This window comes from Stegostoma tigrinum, chromosome 20 (assembly GCF_030684315.1).
Source record: "Stegostoma tigrinum isolate sSteTig4 chromosome 20, sSteTig4.hap1, whole genome shotgun sequence".
Classification (NCBI taxonomy): Eukaryota; Metazoa; Chordata; class Chondrichthyes; order Orectolobiformes; family Stegostomatidae; genus Stegostoma; species Stegostoma tigrinum.
This window is the reverse complement of record NC_081373.1, coordinates 32,671,778-32,692,149: the sequence shown is the minus strand read 5'-3', so window position 1 is coordinate 32,692,149 and position 20,372 is coordinate 32,671,778. Positions and strand designations below refer to the sequence as shown.

Below are 20,372 nucleotides of genomic sequence, written 5' to 3'. Positions count from 1 at the left end.
TGTAGCTGTATTGGAGAAGTTGGAAAAATATTCCTTGTAAAAGAGAACATTCAAGGTCACAAGGGGTCTTGATAGAGTAGGTAAGGAAACCAGGTCCCCACTGGTAGTAAGATCAAGAACAAGGAAGCATTGATTTATAGTAATTAGCAAAAGCAGCACCGGAGATATGAAAAACGTTTCTGTAGTAAAGTGCTCGAATATGCAGCCCAAGTGAGTGGAGGAAGCAGATTCAATTGGGGCATTTAAAAGGAAATTGGATTATGATCTCCAAAGTTTGTGCAAAAAGTTTGGTAATTGACTCCAGATGAATTGCTCATTTGAAGAGAAGATACAAACAAAATGCCCTCTTTATGCTACAACAGTTGAGTAGACTCTTAAGTTCTCCAAAGTCCTACAAAAGTGTTGTATGTATCAATTTATGAACAGTTGTTCTGTAAACAGTCCATTTAATTCTAAAGATGAAGGAAGTTGAGATCAAAGATACTAATTAGTTGTTTTAAGTTTCACTTTGCATGGGAAACGGGCAGAGAAAGCCATTTTCTGATGGGAGTCGTTGACTTCCTACAAATTCAAGAATATCAGAGGCCTACGGCAATATACTTGGTGAGTGTGCAGCAAGACAAGCCAACAGCAAGAAATGGAGAAGTTCATCCACCAAAGCAGAGAAAATGCCAATTTTATTGTCCCACCTGCATCCTGAATGGTGAACATTTTGCTTAGATCGCAAATAACAAAGCCTCAGTGGTTAGCATTCCTGCCTCACAGTACCAGGTACCCAGTTTCAATTGCAATCATGGGTGACTGTGCGGTGTTTGCACATTGTCCAGTCTGCGTGGGTTCCTACCAGGTGCTCGGTTTCCTCCAAAAGTGGGAAGTTGTGCAAGTTAGATGGATTAGACATTCTAAATTGTCTGTAGTGTCTGGGGATGTGCAGGGTAGGTGGATTAATCATGGTATATGTGGGATGGCAGGGATAGGGAGAGGTAGCTGGATAAGATGCTCTTTTAGAGAGTCAGCGCAGATCTAATGGGCCAAATGACCTCTTTCCACACTGCAGGGATTGTACCATTCTACAGCAGGTTCGAATATCTGCCTAGCTTCGGATAAACATAAAAAACATCTAGATTGTAGCCCCAAACTGCAAGTCCTTCCCAGAAACAGAGTTATCTGACTAGGAAAGTAAAAAGGATGCAAGCCATTCGGGGCTGCAATAATTTTGGACTGGCTCCCAGAGGATGAAGTGTGCACTTAAGGGACAGTGTAATGTATAACTGTTACAGATTTGTAGTTATGTTAAAAGCTATCTGGGAAATATTTTTATGGTGGATAAAAATGTCACTACAAAAAGAAATTAGTATTTACTCAATAGCCCTTAATTTGTTACAGTAAAATTTTCAATTGTGAAATAGAGACATCATTTTGTCAGCTACTAATTTGGAACTAGGGTTTCTCTTTAAAAATGATCAGCTTCTGGAGAAATCATATCATCAAAACCAGTTATATGAGGGCAATGCTTTGCTATGTTTGCTCAAGCAAACTATTCTTAATTCAAATAAAAACCAAAAGAACTGTGAATGCTGTAAATCTGGAACAAAAACAAAGTTGCTGGAAAAGCGCAGCAGGTCTGGCAGCATCTGTGAAGGAGAAAACAGAGTTAACGTTTCGGGACCGGTTCTGAGGAAGGGTCACCAAACCCGAAATGTTAACTCTGTTTTCTCCTTCACAGATGCTGCCAAATGCGCTGAGTTTTTCCAGCAACTTTATCCTTAATTCAATTTGGGAAGACACAACAATAAAATGATTGTGTGGACGACAGAATGCCCTTTATTGAGGCGTTTAGTAATAAGGCAGCATAAAATGATCAACTTTCAGTTTCCAAGTCACATTAGCTTGTCTCTACAAACCCAAATAGCGCTGAAAAAAAATTGAAAACATTTGTTATGTACAGATTCATGAACCAAAAACTCTGTTCTTTAATATCTCCGTAACAAAGTCTCCCTCACACGAAACAAGATGTTGGCTGTTCCATATGCAATTAGACATCAACCATATATAAACAGCATACAGTTCTAAAGATTTTTAATGTAATAATTATTAAATTAGTTCACAGGAATAATGTTTAGAAAATCCACTGGTCCATCCTAATTGCCATAAAGTCTAGCAACATGTTAATCCTGTCTTAACTGGAAACTTTCAACTCAGTGCACAGAAACTTAATGAAGAAATACAGCATGAGACCATCCACTGTCAATTTTAGAAACTGCAGCAGAAAAAAAAATCAACTGCTCATTTGTCAAATTATACCAACCATTTACTGGACATCGTCCATAGGTGAGGAAATTCCAGTAAAAATTCCAGGAGTAGAATTATGCAGTCAGAAGCAAAGCAGCAGTTCAATCTTCTGAGAGGCTGAAAGCCATTTGTCTGTCTCTACATCTGCCATCCAATTAATAATTGGGAGAAGGGTAGGAAGCCTCCAACTTAATCAGAGATATTTTCTTGATAAATTCTGTCCAAGAGTTCAAGCTACTCAATCCCACAAATGCTTAATCTTGGGTTCAAATGTTTCACATATCCATCCACAGGAGAATAAAGCTGCCTGAGAATTCTATCTTCCTCTAAATAACCTGTCCAATTTTAATAAACTTTAGCTATGTTGTAGATGGCTCAGATATTTTATGGCTCCAGGAATTCTCTCTCCAGAATACACACTTCACCATACATGGACAGTCAGGCTAATTTCAGCTCTCACAGAAAATAAAAACATTTAGTCACATCACAATTTTATTTCCAGAAATTAAGAAGCCGTACCTGATAAATGGTTAGGTGTACTGCTTTGCTAAAATCTATCAAAAGATGTAATACCATATCTATTGGAATCCCATTTGATGCTGTCTAACTATTCAAGAAATATCTAAAAATATCTAAGAATAGCATTAAGAATAGAATATTCAACAACATTTAAAACTCTATCTTAAAGCACTGAGTACAGCATCTTCACTGAGTGGAGGAATTTTTTTTTTGAGAAGTATTATTTGATCGTTCCTAATACTTCTGAAACTTCAGTGAAGGGGTTTTCTTTTTACAATAGTGTGGATCCCTCATGCTTTGCAAATAAGTGCTAACTGTTATGACACAAAGACACACAGCAAATTACAACAGTTTCTGTATCCCTATGATCGCAACACAAAAATTAAAACATTCAAATGATCCTCAAAATTGAGCCCAATGTTTTTTTTTAAACCAGTGTCAGACACCAGTTTTATAATTTATTAATAATACAGTAGCTTTAGCAGAGCATAGTTAATCAACAAGGTAAATCGAATTAATGCCAATAATGTAAATCCATTCTCACAAAGAGCGACTGAGAACCACACACAATTAAAGGATAAGTCAAAGGAAAACAAAGACATAATGGACCAGTTCACGTAAGCAGTCTCGTAGTCTGGGCAGCATGGTGCCTCAGTGGTTAGCACTGCTGGCTCACAGCACCCGGGGCTCAGATTCAAATCCAGCCCATGTGGAGTTAGCACATTTTCCTCGTGCCTGCATGGGTTTTTGCTGGATGCTCCAGTTTCTTCCCACAGTCCCAAGATGTGCATGTTAGGTGGATGTGCCATGCTAAATTGCCCCTTAGTGTCTGGGGATATGCAGGCTAGATAATCGCTGTATTAAATGCAGAGTTACGGGGATTAAGTGGGAGCGAGATCTTGCCAGCATGCTGTTTGGAGGGTCAGTGAGCTTGATGGGCCAAATGGCCTCTTGCCACACTGTAAGGGTTCTATGGCATCAGACACATAAGACTGTATCTTGCTTGGTTTCCTTTATGTGGAGGTACCTGTGCTGGACTGGAGTGACAAGGTCTGAAATTGCACAACACCAGGTTATAGTCCAAAAGGTTTATTTGAAAACACAGGCTTTTGGAGTCTTACTCCTTCTTCAGGTGTTAGACACCAATGCATGCAATCTGCTTCCAGTAGACTCTATCGAATATTTACTTAATGCTTATTATTGAGATTCCATTCTTCAAGCTTTTGTAACTTAATAATAGGATGATAACCAGGCTGCAATCAAAACTCCACGTTGTAGCTTCTGCAGGCAAAATCCTTCTGATTTAAAAACAATTCAAACTTTGTCATTGTTAGACTTGTTACTTCCTATGACGATCCTGTTCACTTTTAGCATCTGCTATCTGTGTGAGTATAATGCCTCTCCAGAGTTGAAGTGCCGATCGAGTACTTTGAAGAAAAATTCACTTGCAATTAACTCTCAGGCCTGGCCTCCAACAAATATTTGTTTCTTCATTTCCTAGCAAAAAGCAAGCTGGTGTTCTCAACTCAAAGTTCACAGCTCCAAATCAAAAATACTTTTCGGAAATGAAGGTCTCAACATAACCTTCTTTAGAGGCTCCTCCCATGTCCTTGTAATGCTGTATCATTTAACATTATTCCTTAATTATTCTGAGGTGATTCAGGTATGAAGTGTGAACTGTTATCAATTTGTGATGTTTTATTCTTTTCACTGTTCCTTTATTCTTGCAATCTTCAGAGGATCCCTCATTAAAGGTTTACCAGTGACAAACGTGTTTCATTTCTCACCCTTATGAGTGTTGTCTTTTGTTACTTTCAAATGGTATTTGTGTGAAAAGAATCTTTGCTGTCTGTTATCAGCTGGATGGTTCCAATATTCTGCTTGTAAATAATGGCTATTTTTGTGCCGAAGTGTCACCATGTGCTTCTTCATAGGCGTTCTCTTTGGTGACTAATTGTTTCTATCTTTCTGTTTGGTGTGTGCGTGTGTGCATACCTTATGCCTTTAACTCCAAACTGCAATAGTCTTTAATAGTTAACTCCTAAATGAATGTTTTGCCTTTAAATGGTTTTAATGTCTATGTGCATCCTGATTAAGGGTATAAAGCCAAAAGTTTGACTTTCCTGCTCCTCTGACGCTGCCTGTCCTGCTTTGTTCCTCCAGCTCCGCACTGTATTGAACCTAGTTATACTTATTCCTCAGTCAAATCTATATTTATAACAATGCATATTTACAGTGGCACACTGGACGACCTTTTGAAAACAATCTCCGAACACCTTCAAGGCAAATCACAATATCACCCCAACCCAAAGTAGCATTAAATATTTAGGTTGGTTACCCACCACTGGAGGTAGGAATGGTTCTCCCTCAATCACCATCTCTAGCAAGATAAGCCAGTGACTTAATGGTGACAGAACTACTGAGTATCTGTAATAAATAAAATCCTGTTTCTATTATTTCCAATGCATCAAGACAATGTAATAATTTAGGAATTCGGGTCTGTGACTAGATAAAACAAATTAATTGAGATGTACTCATCTTTACATTGACCTTTGTGTAACCTCAGAGCATGCAAAAATATTTTAGTGCCAATTAAGTACATTTTGAAATCTGGTCATTGTTGTTACATAGGAAAACACAGCAGCCATATTGCAGTCAAGTATCACAAACACAATCTGATTTAATTATGTGGGTCGACAAAGACAAAAAACAGCCAGCAGAACAGGGAACGTGCTACTCAGCTTTCAGCAGTGCTAAATAAACCTATACATCCACCTAATAAGTCAATAGACCCTTGTTTAATATCACATCTGATGAATAATACTGCAACATTACAAATCATTCTCCTGCTGCACTATACTGAAATGTCAGCACATACTATGACATTTACTTCTCATAGGGTTGTACAGCATAGAAATAGACCCTTTGGTCCAAATCATCCATACAAACCAGACAGCCTATATTAATCTAGCCCCATTTGCCAGCATCTAGTCCGTATCCCTCTAAACTCCTCCTATTCATATACACATCCAGATGCCTTTTTAAATGTTGTAACTGTATTAGCCTCCACCACTTCCTCTGGCAGTTCATTCCATACACACACCACATTCTGAGTGGAAAAACTGCCCCTTAGGTCCCTTTTAAATCTTTCCCCACTCACCGTAAACCTATGCCTTCTAGTTTTGGACTCCCTACCCCGGGGAAAAGGCCTTCGTTCTCACCCTTTTCATGCTCAAGGTTTTATAAACCTCCAGAAGATCACCCCTTAAGTCTCCAACACTCCAGGGAAAACAGCCGCAAACTATTCAGCCTCTTTCTATAGCTCAAAGCCTCCAAACCTGGTAACATACTTGCAAATCTTTTCTGAACTCTTTCAAGTTTCACACCAATCTCCTCATAGCAAGGAGACCAGAATTGAACACAGTATTCCAGAAGTAGCCTAACAAATGTCCTATACAGTTGAAATATGAGCTCCCAACTCCTATACTCAAAGCACTGGCCAATAAATGCAAGCATATCAAATGCCTTCTCACTTTCAGGGAACTGTCAGTTTGCACTCCAGGGTCTTTTTGTTCAGCAACACTCCCCAGGATCTCACCATTAAGTGCATAAGTCCTACCCTAATATGTCTTTCCAAAACACAGCATCTCCGTTTCTCTAAATTAAACTCCATCTGCCACTCCACAGCCCATTGGTCCATCTGATCAAGATCCTGTTGTAACCTGAGGTAACCTACTACCCACTACACCTTCAAACTTAGGGTCATCTGCAAACTTACTAACCATACTTCCAATGTTTACATCAAAATCATTTATATACATGACAAAGTGCAGTGGACTCAGCACCAATCCTTGTGGCACACTGCTGGTCCCAGTCTGAAAAGCAACATTCCACCACCACCCTCTGCGTTCATCTTCAAGCCAGTTCTGTACTCAAACGGCTATCTCTCCCTGTACTCCATGTGATCTAACCTTGCTAGCCACTCTACCATGAGCAACCTTGTTGGAAGCTTTACTGAAGTCTCTATAGTTCATGTCCAACGCTCTGCCCTCATCAATTCTCTATGTTATTTCCTCAAAAATCTCAATAAATTTAGTAAGATGTGATTTCCCTTGCACAAAGCCATGTTGACTAAGCCTAATCAGTCCTGCCTTGCCAATAGACCTAAATCCTGTCCCTTAGGATTCCCTCCAACAAATACCGAATATTGAATATGGAATATATTGAATATAGGTCTTTCTTCCAATTAAGAGTTTAAAAAAGGCCAAGGGGTAATGGGAACTGCAGATGCTGGAGATTCCAAGATAATAAAATGTGAGGCTGGATGAACACAGCAGGCCAAGCAGCATCTCAGGAGCACAAAAGCTGACGTTTCGGGCCTAGACCCTTCATCAGAAAGGGGGATGGGGGGAGGGAACTGGAATAAATAGGGAGAGAGGGGGAGGCGGACCGAAGATGGAGAGTAAAGAAGATAGGTGGAGGGGGTGTAGGTGGGGAGGTAGGGAGGGGATAGGTCAGTCCAGGGAAGACGGACAGGTCAAGGAGGTGGGATGAGGTTAGTAGGTAGCTGGGGGTGCGGCTTGGGGTGGGAGGAAGGCATGGGTGAGAGGAAGAACCGGTTAGGGAGGCAGAGACAGGTTGGACTGGTTTTGGGATGCAGTGGGTGGGGGGGGAAGAGCTGGGCTGGTTGTGTGGTGCGGTCATGACCCCACACCCGAGCACCAAACCATCATCTCCAACACCATTCATGACCTCATCACCTCAGGGGACCTCCCACCCACAGCCTCCAACCTCATTGTTCCCCAACCCCGCACGGCCCGTTTCTATCTCCTTCCCAAAATCCACAAACCTGCCTGCCCTGGTCGACCCATCGTCTCAGCCTGCTCCTGCCCCACCGAACTCATCTCCACCTATCTGGACTCCATTTTCTCCCCTTTGGTCCAGGAACTCCCCACCTATGTCCGTGACACCACCCACGCCCTCCACCTCCTCCAGGACTTCAAATTCCCTGGCCCCCAACACCTCATATTCACCATGGACGTCCAGTCCCTGTACACCTGCATTCCGCATGGAGATGGCCTCAAGGCCCTCCGCTTCTTCCTGTCCCGCAGGCCCGACCAGGCCCCCTCCACCGACACTCTCATCCGCCTAGCTGAACTCGTCCTCACACTCAACAACTTCTCTTTTGACTCCTCCCACTTCCTACAGACTAAGGGGGTGGCCATGGGCACCCGCATGGGCCCCAGCTATGCCTGCCTCTTTGTAGGTTACGTGGAACAGTCCCTCTTCCGCACCTACACAGGCCCCAAACCCCACCTCTTCCTCCGGTACATTGATGACTGTATCGGCGCCGCCTCTTGCTCCCCAGAGGAGCTCGAACAGTTCATCCGCTTCACCAACACCTTCCACCCCAACCTTCAGTTCACCTGGGCCATCTCCAGCACATCCCTCACCTTCCTGGACCTCTCAGTCTCCATCTCAGGCAACCAGCTTGTAACTGATGTCCATTTCAAGCCCACCGACTCCCACAGCTACCTAGAATACACCTCCTCCCACCCACCCTCCTGCAAAAATTCCATCCCCTATTCCCAATTCCTCCGCCTCCGCCGCATCTGCTCCCACGATAAGACATTCCACTCCCGCACATCCCAGATGTCCAAGTTCTTTAAGGACCGCAACTTTCCCCCCACGGTGATTGAGAACGCCCTTGACCGCGTCTCCCGCATTTCCCGCGACACATCCCTCACACCCCGCCCACGCCACAACCGCCCCAAGAGGATCCCCCTCGTTCTCACACACCACCCTACCAACCTCCGGATACAACACATTATCCTCCGACACTTCCGCCATTTACAATCCGACCCCACCACCCAAGACATTTTTCCATCCCCTCCCCTGTCTGCTTTCCGGACAGACCACTCTCTCCGTGACTCCCTTGTTCGCTCCACACTGCCCTCCAACCCCACCACACCCGGCACCTTCCCCTGCAACCGCAGGAAATGCTACACTTGTCCCCACACCTCCTCCCTCACCCCCATCCCAGGCCCCAAGATGACATTCCACATTAAGCAGAGGTTCACCTGCACATCTGCCAATGTGGTATACTGCATCCACTGTACCCGGTGCGGCTTCCTCTACATTGGGGAAACCAAGCGGAGGCTTGGGGACCGCTTTGCAGAACACCTCCGCTCAGTTTGCAACAAACAACTGCACCTCCCAGTCGCAAACCATTTCCACTCCCCCTCCCATTCTCTTGATGACATGTCCATCATGGGCCTCCTGCACTGCCACAATGATGCCACCCGAAGGTTGCAGGAACAGCAACTCATATTCCGCCTGGGAACCCTGCAGCCATATGGTATCAATGTGGACTTCACCAGTTTCAAAATCTCCCCTTCCCCTACTGCATCCCTAAACCAGCCCAGTTCATCCCCTCCCCCCACTGCACCACACAACCAGCCCAGCTCTTCCCCCCCACCCACTGCATCCCAAAACCAGTCCAACCTGTCTCTGCCTCCCTAACCGGTTCTTCCTCTCACCCATCCCTTCCTCCCACCCCAAGCCGCACCCCCAGCTACCTACTAACCTCATCCCACCTCCTTGACCTGTCCGTCTTCCCTGGACTGACCTATCCCCTCCCTACCTCCCCACCTACACCCTCTCCACCTATCTTCTTTACTCTCCATCTTCGGTCCGCCTCCCCCTCTCTCCCTATTTATTCCAGTTCCCTCCCCCCATCCCCCTCTCTGATGAAGGGTCTAGGCCCGAAACATCAGCTTTTGTGCTCCTGAGATGCTGCTTGGCCTGCTGTGTTCATCCAGCCTCACATTTTATTATCTTAAAAAAGGCCAAGTTTGACACATTAATTAAAAAAAACTTCTGCACTGTAATCAATGGCCTTAGTAATTTTAGAAATAGTTTTCTATTACCTTTGTTTTTACAGATCCCTGCACATCTTTTTCAGATTTAAATTTGTACAATAGTATAAAACATAAGCCAATACCTTAACAACTTCTTCTCCATCCACCTTCATCAGTTGTCTCAAGTTCTGCTGCAGTAAATTTGTGTTTGACCGCCATTTCAAAAGTCCCAGGAGGTCGACTGTAAACAGACCAAACACATGAATTTCTTCAATGACCAACATTATAAATAAAAAGTAAATTTGGTTCTATGGAATTAAATGGCATAAAACATGTGCAACTGCATCTTTACTTTACTACTGCATTTCATGTGGCTCTCCCAAGTAACCTGTTTTAGCCACAATTATCTATGGTGCACAATGATCTATACAGTTTAAATTCCAAATTTTCAAAAAAAACCTTAAAGTACAATCAAATTACTTACTTTTGTTGGGCTTTACATAAATACTAAGCATACAGTTGACAAACTGATGGATTGAATTCAATTTACTACTGACAAAAATTGATCTCTCTGTTTTGGAGCTTGCTAAATGTAAGGTTATGCAGAGACAAGAGACAGTTCAGTTTTTTTTCCAGATTTCAAAAGAAAATTTAATTTGAACTATTAGAGGTATACTCTGTATGATATGGAAATCAAAGGGTAAAACAGGATTCTGAAGCACTCTTATTTCATCACATCAAAACAAATTGATCACATAATGGCAGGGGGCGGGGGTGGGGGAAGGAAGAGATTGCAACAAGCATTGAAAGAAATCTATCTGGCTTGTAACTACTGAAGTGTTAGTAGTTGTACTTTAGTGAAACAAAAGAAGCAAAGTTAAAATTTTCCATATTCTTCAGAGATGCACCATGCCAGAGTGAGATCTTCTGAGCAAATATATGTTCGAAGTTGTTTTTTAGATTGCCAGTTTCCATTTCCTGTAAGTTCTGACAGGCATCACCAATTTAAACCTAATTACAATAACTATTTACTCGAATAAGTATTACAACAACTTTAGTGAAATAACTAAATTATTAATCTGGCACCATAAACCCACACATGGGAGATAGCAAATTCATTCAGCAGAAAGTTATTACAGAGGAGATCATAACACATCAGCTTGAACTTTTGTTTGAAACTAATCCCAGAAGTGAAAGAATAATGTCCATCAATGCCAATGTTCAATAAAGTAGTTCTAAGGTGACAAACTCTAATGAGGAAACAGGATATGCAAACCAACTTCTCATATTTATATTTGCTTCTTTCATCCTCGATTAAACCCTTAAAATAGGTTTATTCTCTACAATATAATAGATTACCATGTTGTGCATGTCTGTAATTCGCAAAGCAGTAATTGGTACATTTAAAAATGAAATAATCTGAGCATTGTGTAGTACAACAAAATAAACTCTCCAAAAATGTCATAGCATTTCTTTTAACACAAAGGAAACATCTCTATATTACTTTGAAGTTTTCCAGGAAGAGAAGGGCCACTAAATGATGTGCTATGAAATTTATATCATGACCACACTTCACACCCACATCAAATCAGAAGTTAACAGTGGGAACTTTCATTACTTCTGAACAATAACAATTTGTGGGAAGATAGTTGAAGTGTGAAGAAAACCTCATAATATTTTTAAGGTGTGCTCCACAACTCCATAAATGTGTTTATTTTTCATTTTTAAATACCAAACAGCTGGTATTTTCATTCCTTATCTCCTGAAAATGTTTTTGTTGTTCCACAAGTGCCATCCAAATGGTCACTTTTTCAGTTATTCCAAGTAACAAATCCTGGCAAGCTTGTCGAATATTTGGATTTCAGAGAAGTAAAAGAAATCACAAATAAGGAGAAAGAAATCGGATATAACCTCAACACTATGACAATTATGCTACCAAGTACCCATTCAATGCAAGTTTGCTAACAAGACGAATAAAGCACTGCAATATGACTCAACCACCTTTTAGCAAAAGTTGAAACAGACTATTTTAAACTTATTGAAGACAGGTTCACCAATAATGTGAGCAGTTTCCTCAATAGGAGTACAGTTACAGCGAGGGAATCCTAAAACCACTGGCAATAATTCCAAGGCCAAATTAAAAAGATGACAGCATTTGTATTGAAAAGTGCGTGCTACGATTCATATTATCTTCCAATAAGCCAGAGGAATAGTCACAAATAAACCATATAATTAGTTGTTGGCGGTCTTCTTGAACACAAGGGCCGAGTTAATACCTGGCAAGGAATACAACTGGGGTATATGAATTCTAAGCATCTTTGTTCCCATCAATAAATGGGTAATTAAGATCTCCTAAAATGCAATGTCCATTTTTAAAGTTTGTAGCCAATTTGCTGTTAATGCCAATAAGCCTAAATCTTTCTAAAAATTAACCGTTCCAGTTCTTCCAGTTTAGTTTCTACATCTTATTCATTGGAAATATATCAATTTCAATGGCTTAAAATTTTAAAATATTACTTATTTTTCCATGATTTCAGTTTTTAAGGTAGACTGTATCTTGGATATTCTCACTTAATAATCTATTTGTTTTATTCTTCGATTTCAATATCACTCTTGCTAAGTTATTTACAGAATAATTATCCTCCTATAGTCACAGTTCTGTACCATTTAATCTTTGTTGCTTTACTTTCCCATCCCACCCATATCACGCTGATTCTTTTCTAATTTAGAAAAACATCGGCACCCCCAAGACATTTGATGGTATTACCATAACTGAATCGCACACCAACATTCTGCAGGTTAGCAGTGATCAAAAACCTAACATATGCGGCCATGTAAAATAAAACAGCTGCAACTGCAGGTCAGCAGCTAGAAATTCTGTGGTGAATAACTTATCCCTTGACTCCTAAAAAGTGGTCTATCCCCACAAGGCAAGATGGAACCGTCTCTATTTGCATAGATGACAACATCTTTAAAATATTCAAGCAGCTCAACACCAATTAACACTGGCAATATATAGCGGCACATGCCATGATAATGTACTGAAGCAACTCAACAAGTCTCCTTCAACACCATTTGTACAAGCAGAAGGCAGCCATTTGGGCCACTGAATCTGATCTGTTTTTCAATGAGATCACGGCTTATCTGGTAATTGTTACCTCTACTTTCCTGCCTTTTCCCCATAACCCTTGATTCCCTTTCTAATTAAAAATCTGTCCATCTCAGCCAATAACCCATTCTCTTGTGGCTCACTTCTTCCTTAACTCGGTCTTAAGTGAGTGGCACCTTGCTCTGAGACTATGCCATCTAGTACTATACTCTCTAGGGGGAAAAAAATCCCTCAGACTATACTTTCAAGACTTTGCATGTTTCAATCAGATCTTCTCTTATTCTTCTACACTCCAATGAGTACAGACTCAATCCTCTCCATCTCTCCTCAAGAGATAAACTATCCATAAACAGAATTAACCTAGGTAACCTTCTCCGGACTGCCCTTAATGACAGTACATCTTTCCTTAAATAAGGAGATCAAAACCGTTCAGTGTTCTAGATATGGTGTCAATAGAATTTTGTAGAATTTTAGCAATGATTTCCCTCTTTTTATAGACTATTTTATTTAAGTGCACCTCAACAGTGCTTTCAAGGCCTGCGAACTCTTCCACCCAGACAAACAAAGAACAAAAAAAGCATGCGATCACCAATACTTACAATTCAGCTCCATGCCAGATAACATCCTGACATGGAATTATATTGCCTTTCCTTGACTGGCGCTGGGTTAAGATCATGGGAACCCTTTCTTACAGCACTCTAATTGGCTATAAAACATAGGTGGAGAAGTAAACCATTTGGCTTACCAAGCCTGCTGTATTATTCAAATCAAACTATGGCTGAACTAACAATCCTTAAACCCAATTTCTTGCCTTATGCACATCACCACTGATTCTCGAATTCATTAAAAATCTGCCCATCTCAGCTTTGAATATACTTGATGACACTGCCTCTGCCCTGAAGAAGTCCAAAGATTCAACATTCCTCATCTCAGTTTTAAATGCAAGAACCCTTACTGGGGTTATGTCTTCCAGTCCAAGACATTGAAACAAGGAAAAACAACTTCCCTGCATCCCTGCTGTCAAGGGCCTAAGATCATATATATTTCAATAAGGTCTCCTGTCATTTTCTAAACTCCAGTGATAACAGACCTAACCTGCTGAGCCTCTCCTTATGAAGAAATCCCACCATGCCTGATATCAACCACATGAACATTTCTGGGCTGCTTCCAATTCCAAAGTGCCTTTCCTCATTAACAAATGTATAGTTTTAGCAAGGCTTCCCTACTTTTACACTTCATTCTCTTTGAAATATAGTTCAACATTCCACTTTCCTTCCCTATCACCAGCCAGAACTGTGTACTAGCTTTTTACGATTTACGCATGAGGACCCTCATTTCTCTCTGCACTGTAGCCTCCTGCAGTCTCTTCATTAAGTGATATTCAGCCACTCTATTCTACCTTCCAAAGTGCATACCTCATATTTTCCCCACATTAAATTCCAATGAACTAAGTACTCACTTAACAAGTCTATATTCCTCTGCAGGCTCTCATGCTTCCCACTCATCCTCCTACATATTTTTTTGACAGGTTGTAGTCCAACAGATTTATTTGAAATCACAAGCTTTCGGAGTCCTCTCCTTCGTCACGTAAAGTCTGATGAAGGCACAGTACTCGAAAAGCTTGCAATTTCAAATAAACCTGTTGGACTGTAACCTGGTGACATGTAATGTTTCACCTTGTTTACCCCAGTCCAACAACGGCATCTCCACATCATACATATTTTTTGAGACGTCTGCAAACCGCGTCATAGTAGATTTACATCCCTCATTCAAGTCAATAATATATTTAGTACAGAATTGTAGTCCCAGCACTGATGACTGCAGCAGTCTACTAGTTACAAGTTACCATCCTGAAATTGCACACCCTTATCACAACTCTATCTTCAATTAGAAAAACAGAAATTGTTGCAAAAACTCAACTGGTCTGATATCTGTGGGCAGAAAGCAGAACATTTCAGGTCCGGTGACCCTTCTTCAGAACTGATTAAAGGTTGGAAAAGGTTAGCATATATGCTGAAGCTGAGGTACAGATAGGGTTAGGGGTAAACAATAGAGACAGCGAGATTAATAACTGCTAATTGGCACCATTCATAGCTGAAAATCGTCCCTACTCCTAAAATTATCTTGAGCTACTTCAGGTCTTTCCTTCGAATTTAAAACATGAGGGTATAAGTTGTGTGTTTCTACCAAGACAGCATGGTTCCAGACCTCAGAGTTTTGCTTTGAATGCAGTCAAATTAGTAGAATTCCAGAGGTCTTAGCATTTAAGGACTGCCCATAGAAATGAAGGCAGCATCTGATTATGCGGTATCAAAGAGTACCAGTAAAACTCAAGTTTTGAGTAATCAAAGGAAAATTCTTAAATGGTTGAAAGCTGTACTGTGAAGGTTGTTGAAACTCAATTATCTCATACTCAAGAATTGCTGCAGGAACTACTCAAGGCAGTATCATAAGCATGAGCACTTTCAACTGATGCATCAATCATTTTAACTCCATCATTATGATAAAAATGGGTATGTTTGCTGATTAATGCATAGTAGTTTGTTCCATTCATAACTGTTCGTGGTTTCAGGCTTAACAATAGCAAGACCTATAACAAGCCCAAAGATATGTGGGATGAGAAATAGCTTCCTCAGTCAAATGAAGACCTGAAACATGACTCCTCAGTAGACATCAGCCTTGAATGAAGAGAAAGTCACAATTTTTTCTTCTTCACTCGTGGGATGTCAGCACTTTTGGCTGGGGCAGCATGTATTGCCCATCTTTACTTGGCTTTAAGAAGGATGAGCATGGTAAACTGCCTTCTTGAAGCACTGCAGTCTATGTGCTGTAGGTAGACCCACAATGCTATTAGGCGAGGAATTCTAGAATTTTGATACATCAACGCTGAAGGAATTCTACATTTCCAAGCCAGGAAGGTGAGTGTCCTGGAGGGGAACTTGCAGGTGGTGATCCCATGTACCTGCTGCCCTTGAATTGGTGCCAATCAAGTGGACTACTTAGTCCTGGATGGTGTAAAGTTTCTTGATGTGGAGGTGCTGGTGTTGGACTGGGATGGACAAGGTCTGAAATCACACAACACCAGGTTATAGTCCAGCAGGTTTATTCGAAAACAAGTTTTCAGGACTTCACTCCTTCTTCAGGGAGACTCTGAAAGCTTGTGTTTTCAATTAAATCTGGATTATAGCCTGGTGTTGTGAAATTTCTTGAGTGTTGTTGGAGATGTATTCATTCAAGCATGTGAAGCGCTTTCCCATCACATTCTTGATTTGTGGTTTGTAAAAGGTGCACAGACTGTGGAGAGTCAGGTGATGAGTTATTCACTGCAGGAGTCCTAGCCCATTATTTGTTCTTACGGCCACTGCAATTACATGGCGAGTCCAGCTAAGATTTTCTTTATATCAATGGGTGACTGAGTGACAGTTATGCCACTGAATGACAAGGGTTATACTGCATCTTTACAGGGTGGTCAGTGTCTGGCATTTGTGTGGCACAAATTTTACTTCCACTTTTCAGTCCAAACCTGGATTTTGTCAAGGTCTTACTCATTTGGACATGAACTGCTTCAATATTTGATGAGATGCAAATGATGCTGAACACTGACTGCACAATAAACATCTCCACCTCTAAACTTATGATGGGGGGAGAACTGTTAATAAAAACATTTGATAATGGTTGGGTCTATTACCCTGAGGAACTCTTGCAGAAACGTCCTGGTGTTGAGACGATTGACTTCCAATAATCAGAACCATCTTTGTGTGAGATATGACTCAAAACATAACAGCTTTCCCCCAATTCCGACCAACTCCAGTTTTGCTAGGGCTTTTCCATGCCACACGCAGTCAAACATGGTCTTGATGTGAACAGCTGTCACTCTCACCTCAGCTCTGGAATTCAGCTCTTCTGTCCATGTTTAAAATAAGACTGCAATGAGGTCAAGTGCTGAGTGGCCCTGGCGGAACACAACTCAGGAGTGAGCAGGTGCTGTGTGATAGCACTGTTGGCGCCTTTGTGCACTTTACTAAAGATCAACAGCAGACTGAGGGAGCAATTACTGGCCGGGTTGGTTTGGTCCTTCTGTTTGTGTATGAGACACACCTGGGCAGATTTCTACATTTTCAGGTAGATGTTAGTGTTTTAGTGATACTGGAAGGGGTTGATGAGAAATGTAGTACGTTCTGAAGCAATAGTCTTCAGAATGTTGACAAGATCCATAGCAATATCCAGGACCTCAAGCTATTTCTTTATATTACAGAGCGAGTCAAATTAAGTGAAGACTGGCAAGTGAGATGCCGGGGACCACTGGCGGAGGCAGAGATGGCCATCGACCTTGCATTTCTGGCAGAAGGTTGCAGCAAATGCTTCAGCCTTATCTTTTGCATTTATATGGATTGTGAGGATGAGTTCAAGTATTGTTTTATCTCTAGGTCATTGGTGTGCTCATTGAGTTGGCTGGGTGATCAAATTTATGAGAGAAGAGGAAGACAACAATCAACGTCCATTCCTAGACGTCAGGATAAAATGAATGACCAATAGGGAATTCCAAACCACAGTATATAGGAAGGCAACTCACACTGTCCAAATCCTCAACTTCCACAGCAAATCACCCAAAACATCCACAAAGCTGTGTCAGGACACTATTCAAATGAGCCACAATACACTGCAAAACACCAGAATTATGCAAGGAGGAAGAAAAGCACCTATACAAGGTATTCACAAACAAACATCCGTACAACTTCATCCATAAGTGCCTACAAGATAGACAGCGCCAAGAGGACACAGTACGCCTTAAGACGCTGGCCATATCACCCTACAGCAAGAACATACCAGAACTATTTCTAGAGGCCTGGTTTTCAACCTGTAATGCAATCAACAAGCACGTGGAGTTAGACCCCCCCCATAAAAACCCATGCAAAAAAAAACCAGAAGTGACAAAACCAAAAGTGACTTAATAGACCAGATCATAACAATTCCAAGTGGAGTAGAACAACATTGTTTCAGCAGAGGCCACACTGATGATGTTACCTAGCATGGTGATGAAACATCTGTACGATAACCAGCTAGTTCAGCAAGCAAGACAACAACCTCATCCACAGCCCAAGCTGCAAATCTTCGCAAGAACCTTAAGTATTTTTTCTTCTTGTAGATTCCCTCAGAATCGCAGACCCCATCTAGCAGCAATGTCCAGCTGAACTCAACTCACTCCATCCGTGTTGCTGACACTGGACATTGATATCACTGGCCCAGAGTATATCCTGTGGCCTGATCAACCTCAATACTTCCTCCAAGTGTTGTCCAAAAGGGAACTGTACTGATTCATCAGCCAAAGGAGGACAGTACATGGTTTTCAGCAGGAGGCTTCCTTGTGCCTTGGTGCCATGAGACATCATGGTTTCCAAATTCTAAATTGAGGACTTCCAGGGTAACTCCACCTGACTGTATACCAGGATGCTGCCACCTCTGCTGGTTCTACTCTAACAGTGGATTAAACATATCAATGGATGATGATGGTGGTATGTATCTACCTCAGGGATTTTAGGTGAACCAGATGGGGATCCCCTCGCCGACAATGAAATGTGGTTTTCATGGCCCTCATTAGGCTGTTAATTCCAAGTTTTTGAAAACCATGTACTTTTGCCATGTTATCTTCATCACGGAGGAATATCTGGGACACACTTGTACTCAAGCAATCATATCCTATTGGCAATGTAAGGCTGTTACTTGACTACTCTATGGAACAGTTCTACCAATTTTAGCATGGGTTCCAAGATTTTACTAAGGAGGGCTTTGCAGTGTTGAAAGGGTTGGGTTATCTGTTGTCCTTTCCAGAACCAATGGTTTGCTCAGTTTTATCCTTTTTACATATTTGTAGTCATTTAGTAGGACACTTCAAACAACATTTAAGAGTCAATCACATGATTGTGGGTCAGACTAGGTAAGGATAGCAGATTTCCTTTAGGATATTACTGACTAATTGGGTTTATATGACAACAAATGGTGGTTTTATGGACACCAATAGATAAGTTGCATTCCTAATTTACCAATTAAATTTAAATTCTACCAGCTGTCATGGTGAGATTTGAACTCTCAACCTGGAAGCATTAACCTGAGCTCCTGCAACACTTATCCAGTGACATTATCATAGCACCAGTGTTTGCCAATTTAAATAAAAACTATTTGTGGAAGAAATTCAATATACTGAACACTTACAATCAATATGGTGAGGTTAGAAACCACCATTTTCTAATCTGAACAGTTCAATTAGTATGCAGCAGGCATTTTTTGATCCTTTCAATATCTTACCATTCTGTGTAAGTTTTGTTGAGCAAACCAAAGTGGAAATTTGAAACGAGTCTTTGCTGATGGAAAAGTTTCCAAAACTGTGCATATTCTTCCCAGTCATTGCGAAGCCTTTCTCTTCAAGTGTCGTTTTAGTCGCAGGTAGATTTAAGTACAGTGCTGCATCTTCCAGTTTTTTGGCATCTGACTATTTAGAAAGAAACCTCATCGTCAATTATGTGCTTTATCTGAATACACATTAAAAGCAAAATTACTATTAGATTATCCAGTACTACTAATGTAGGTAATACGTCATTATACCAACATACCTTGTACACAATTAGGTCATGTTCACCATCTCTTAGCGTAGTTCCGTCATATCTCATTAGCTTCACAAATGCCAATGCAAATATCTTCTCAGATTTGTCTTTCGCTGATCAAAGAAGGACAGAGTTTTAGATGATCTTTGATATATGTTAAACACTGAAATACCTTTTTAAACCAAAAGTAAATGGTTAATGCATATGCCTAAATTCACTGAAGAAAATATACGTTTTACAACCAATGGCATAAGCACAGGCCTTGTGTGTGTGTGTATTGGCTTAGCACTACATAATTAAAAACGGTAACCATTTAAAATCAATCCAATGCCAAAAGCAATTCTCTTTTCTTTTGGGATAATAAATGTCAAATCAGTATTTCTAGTTTTATTATCTTACATTTATTTTTTAAATATATTCAGAACATTTAACGAACAGAAGTATTTTCTTTCATTTAATATATAGTATAAAGTGTACAAGACAAACTAAGAAGGGCAATGACGAACATATAGTCATCTCACGGAATTGGAAATGTTTAAGTGAGGTTGTTTGAACTCTAGGTCAGCCAATCTTCATTCTCTTCGCTGTAGAATCACAGAACCAACAAACATTGCATAGTTACAGCACAAAGGTTCACAAACAGGTAATTAACAATGTTGGTGAATCAAGCAGCTGCACACTAATTTTGCAGCTAACATGCTAAGCAAAAGTCTTATTTTTGTGTCTTGGTTTATTTTGAACTTAAATGAAATACTTGTTCTTTGTGGGAACATAGCAGCAGCACAGCAACCCAGGAGGACTGATTTTCATTGAAGAAAAATATATGCCAGTACTCCAGAAGGTGCTGTAGACCACTTTGCAGTCCAGAAGATAACAGGAGTTTTTTAAAAAGTTTTGGAGAGAGGGACCTCAAACAATTCCCATCAGATGCGCGTGTGGTATAGCAGTCTTCTTGGCTGATGCTCCTGCTGTGATTGGCCCTGAATCACTGTC

General features: G+C 41.0%; 1 protein-coding gene across 2 annotated transcripts in view; it reads right to left on the bottom strand.

The window, feature by feature from the left end:
* dock1 (dedicator of cytokinesis 1) overlaps window positions 1-20,372 on the bottom strand; it is a 562,483-nt gene that overhangs the window by 403,048 nt on the left and 139,063 nt on the right. For both annotated transcript variants that reach the window (XM_048551079.2, XM_048551080.2), the window contains exons 17-19: window positions 19,389-19,492; window positions 19,084-19,267; window positions 9,815-9,912 (exon numbers count right to left, since the gene is read on the bottom strand). In XM_048551079.2, coding sequence (XP_048407036.1) covers window positions 9,815-9,912; window positions 19,084-19,267; window positions 19,389-19,492 — 386 coding nt within the window. The remainder of the gene's footprint in view (window positions 1-9,814; window positions 9,913-19,083; window positions 19,268-19,388; window positions 19,493-20,372) is intronic.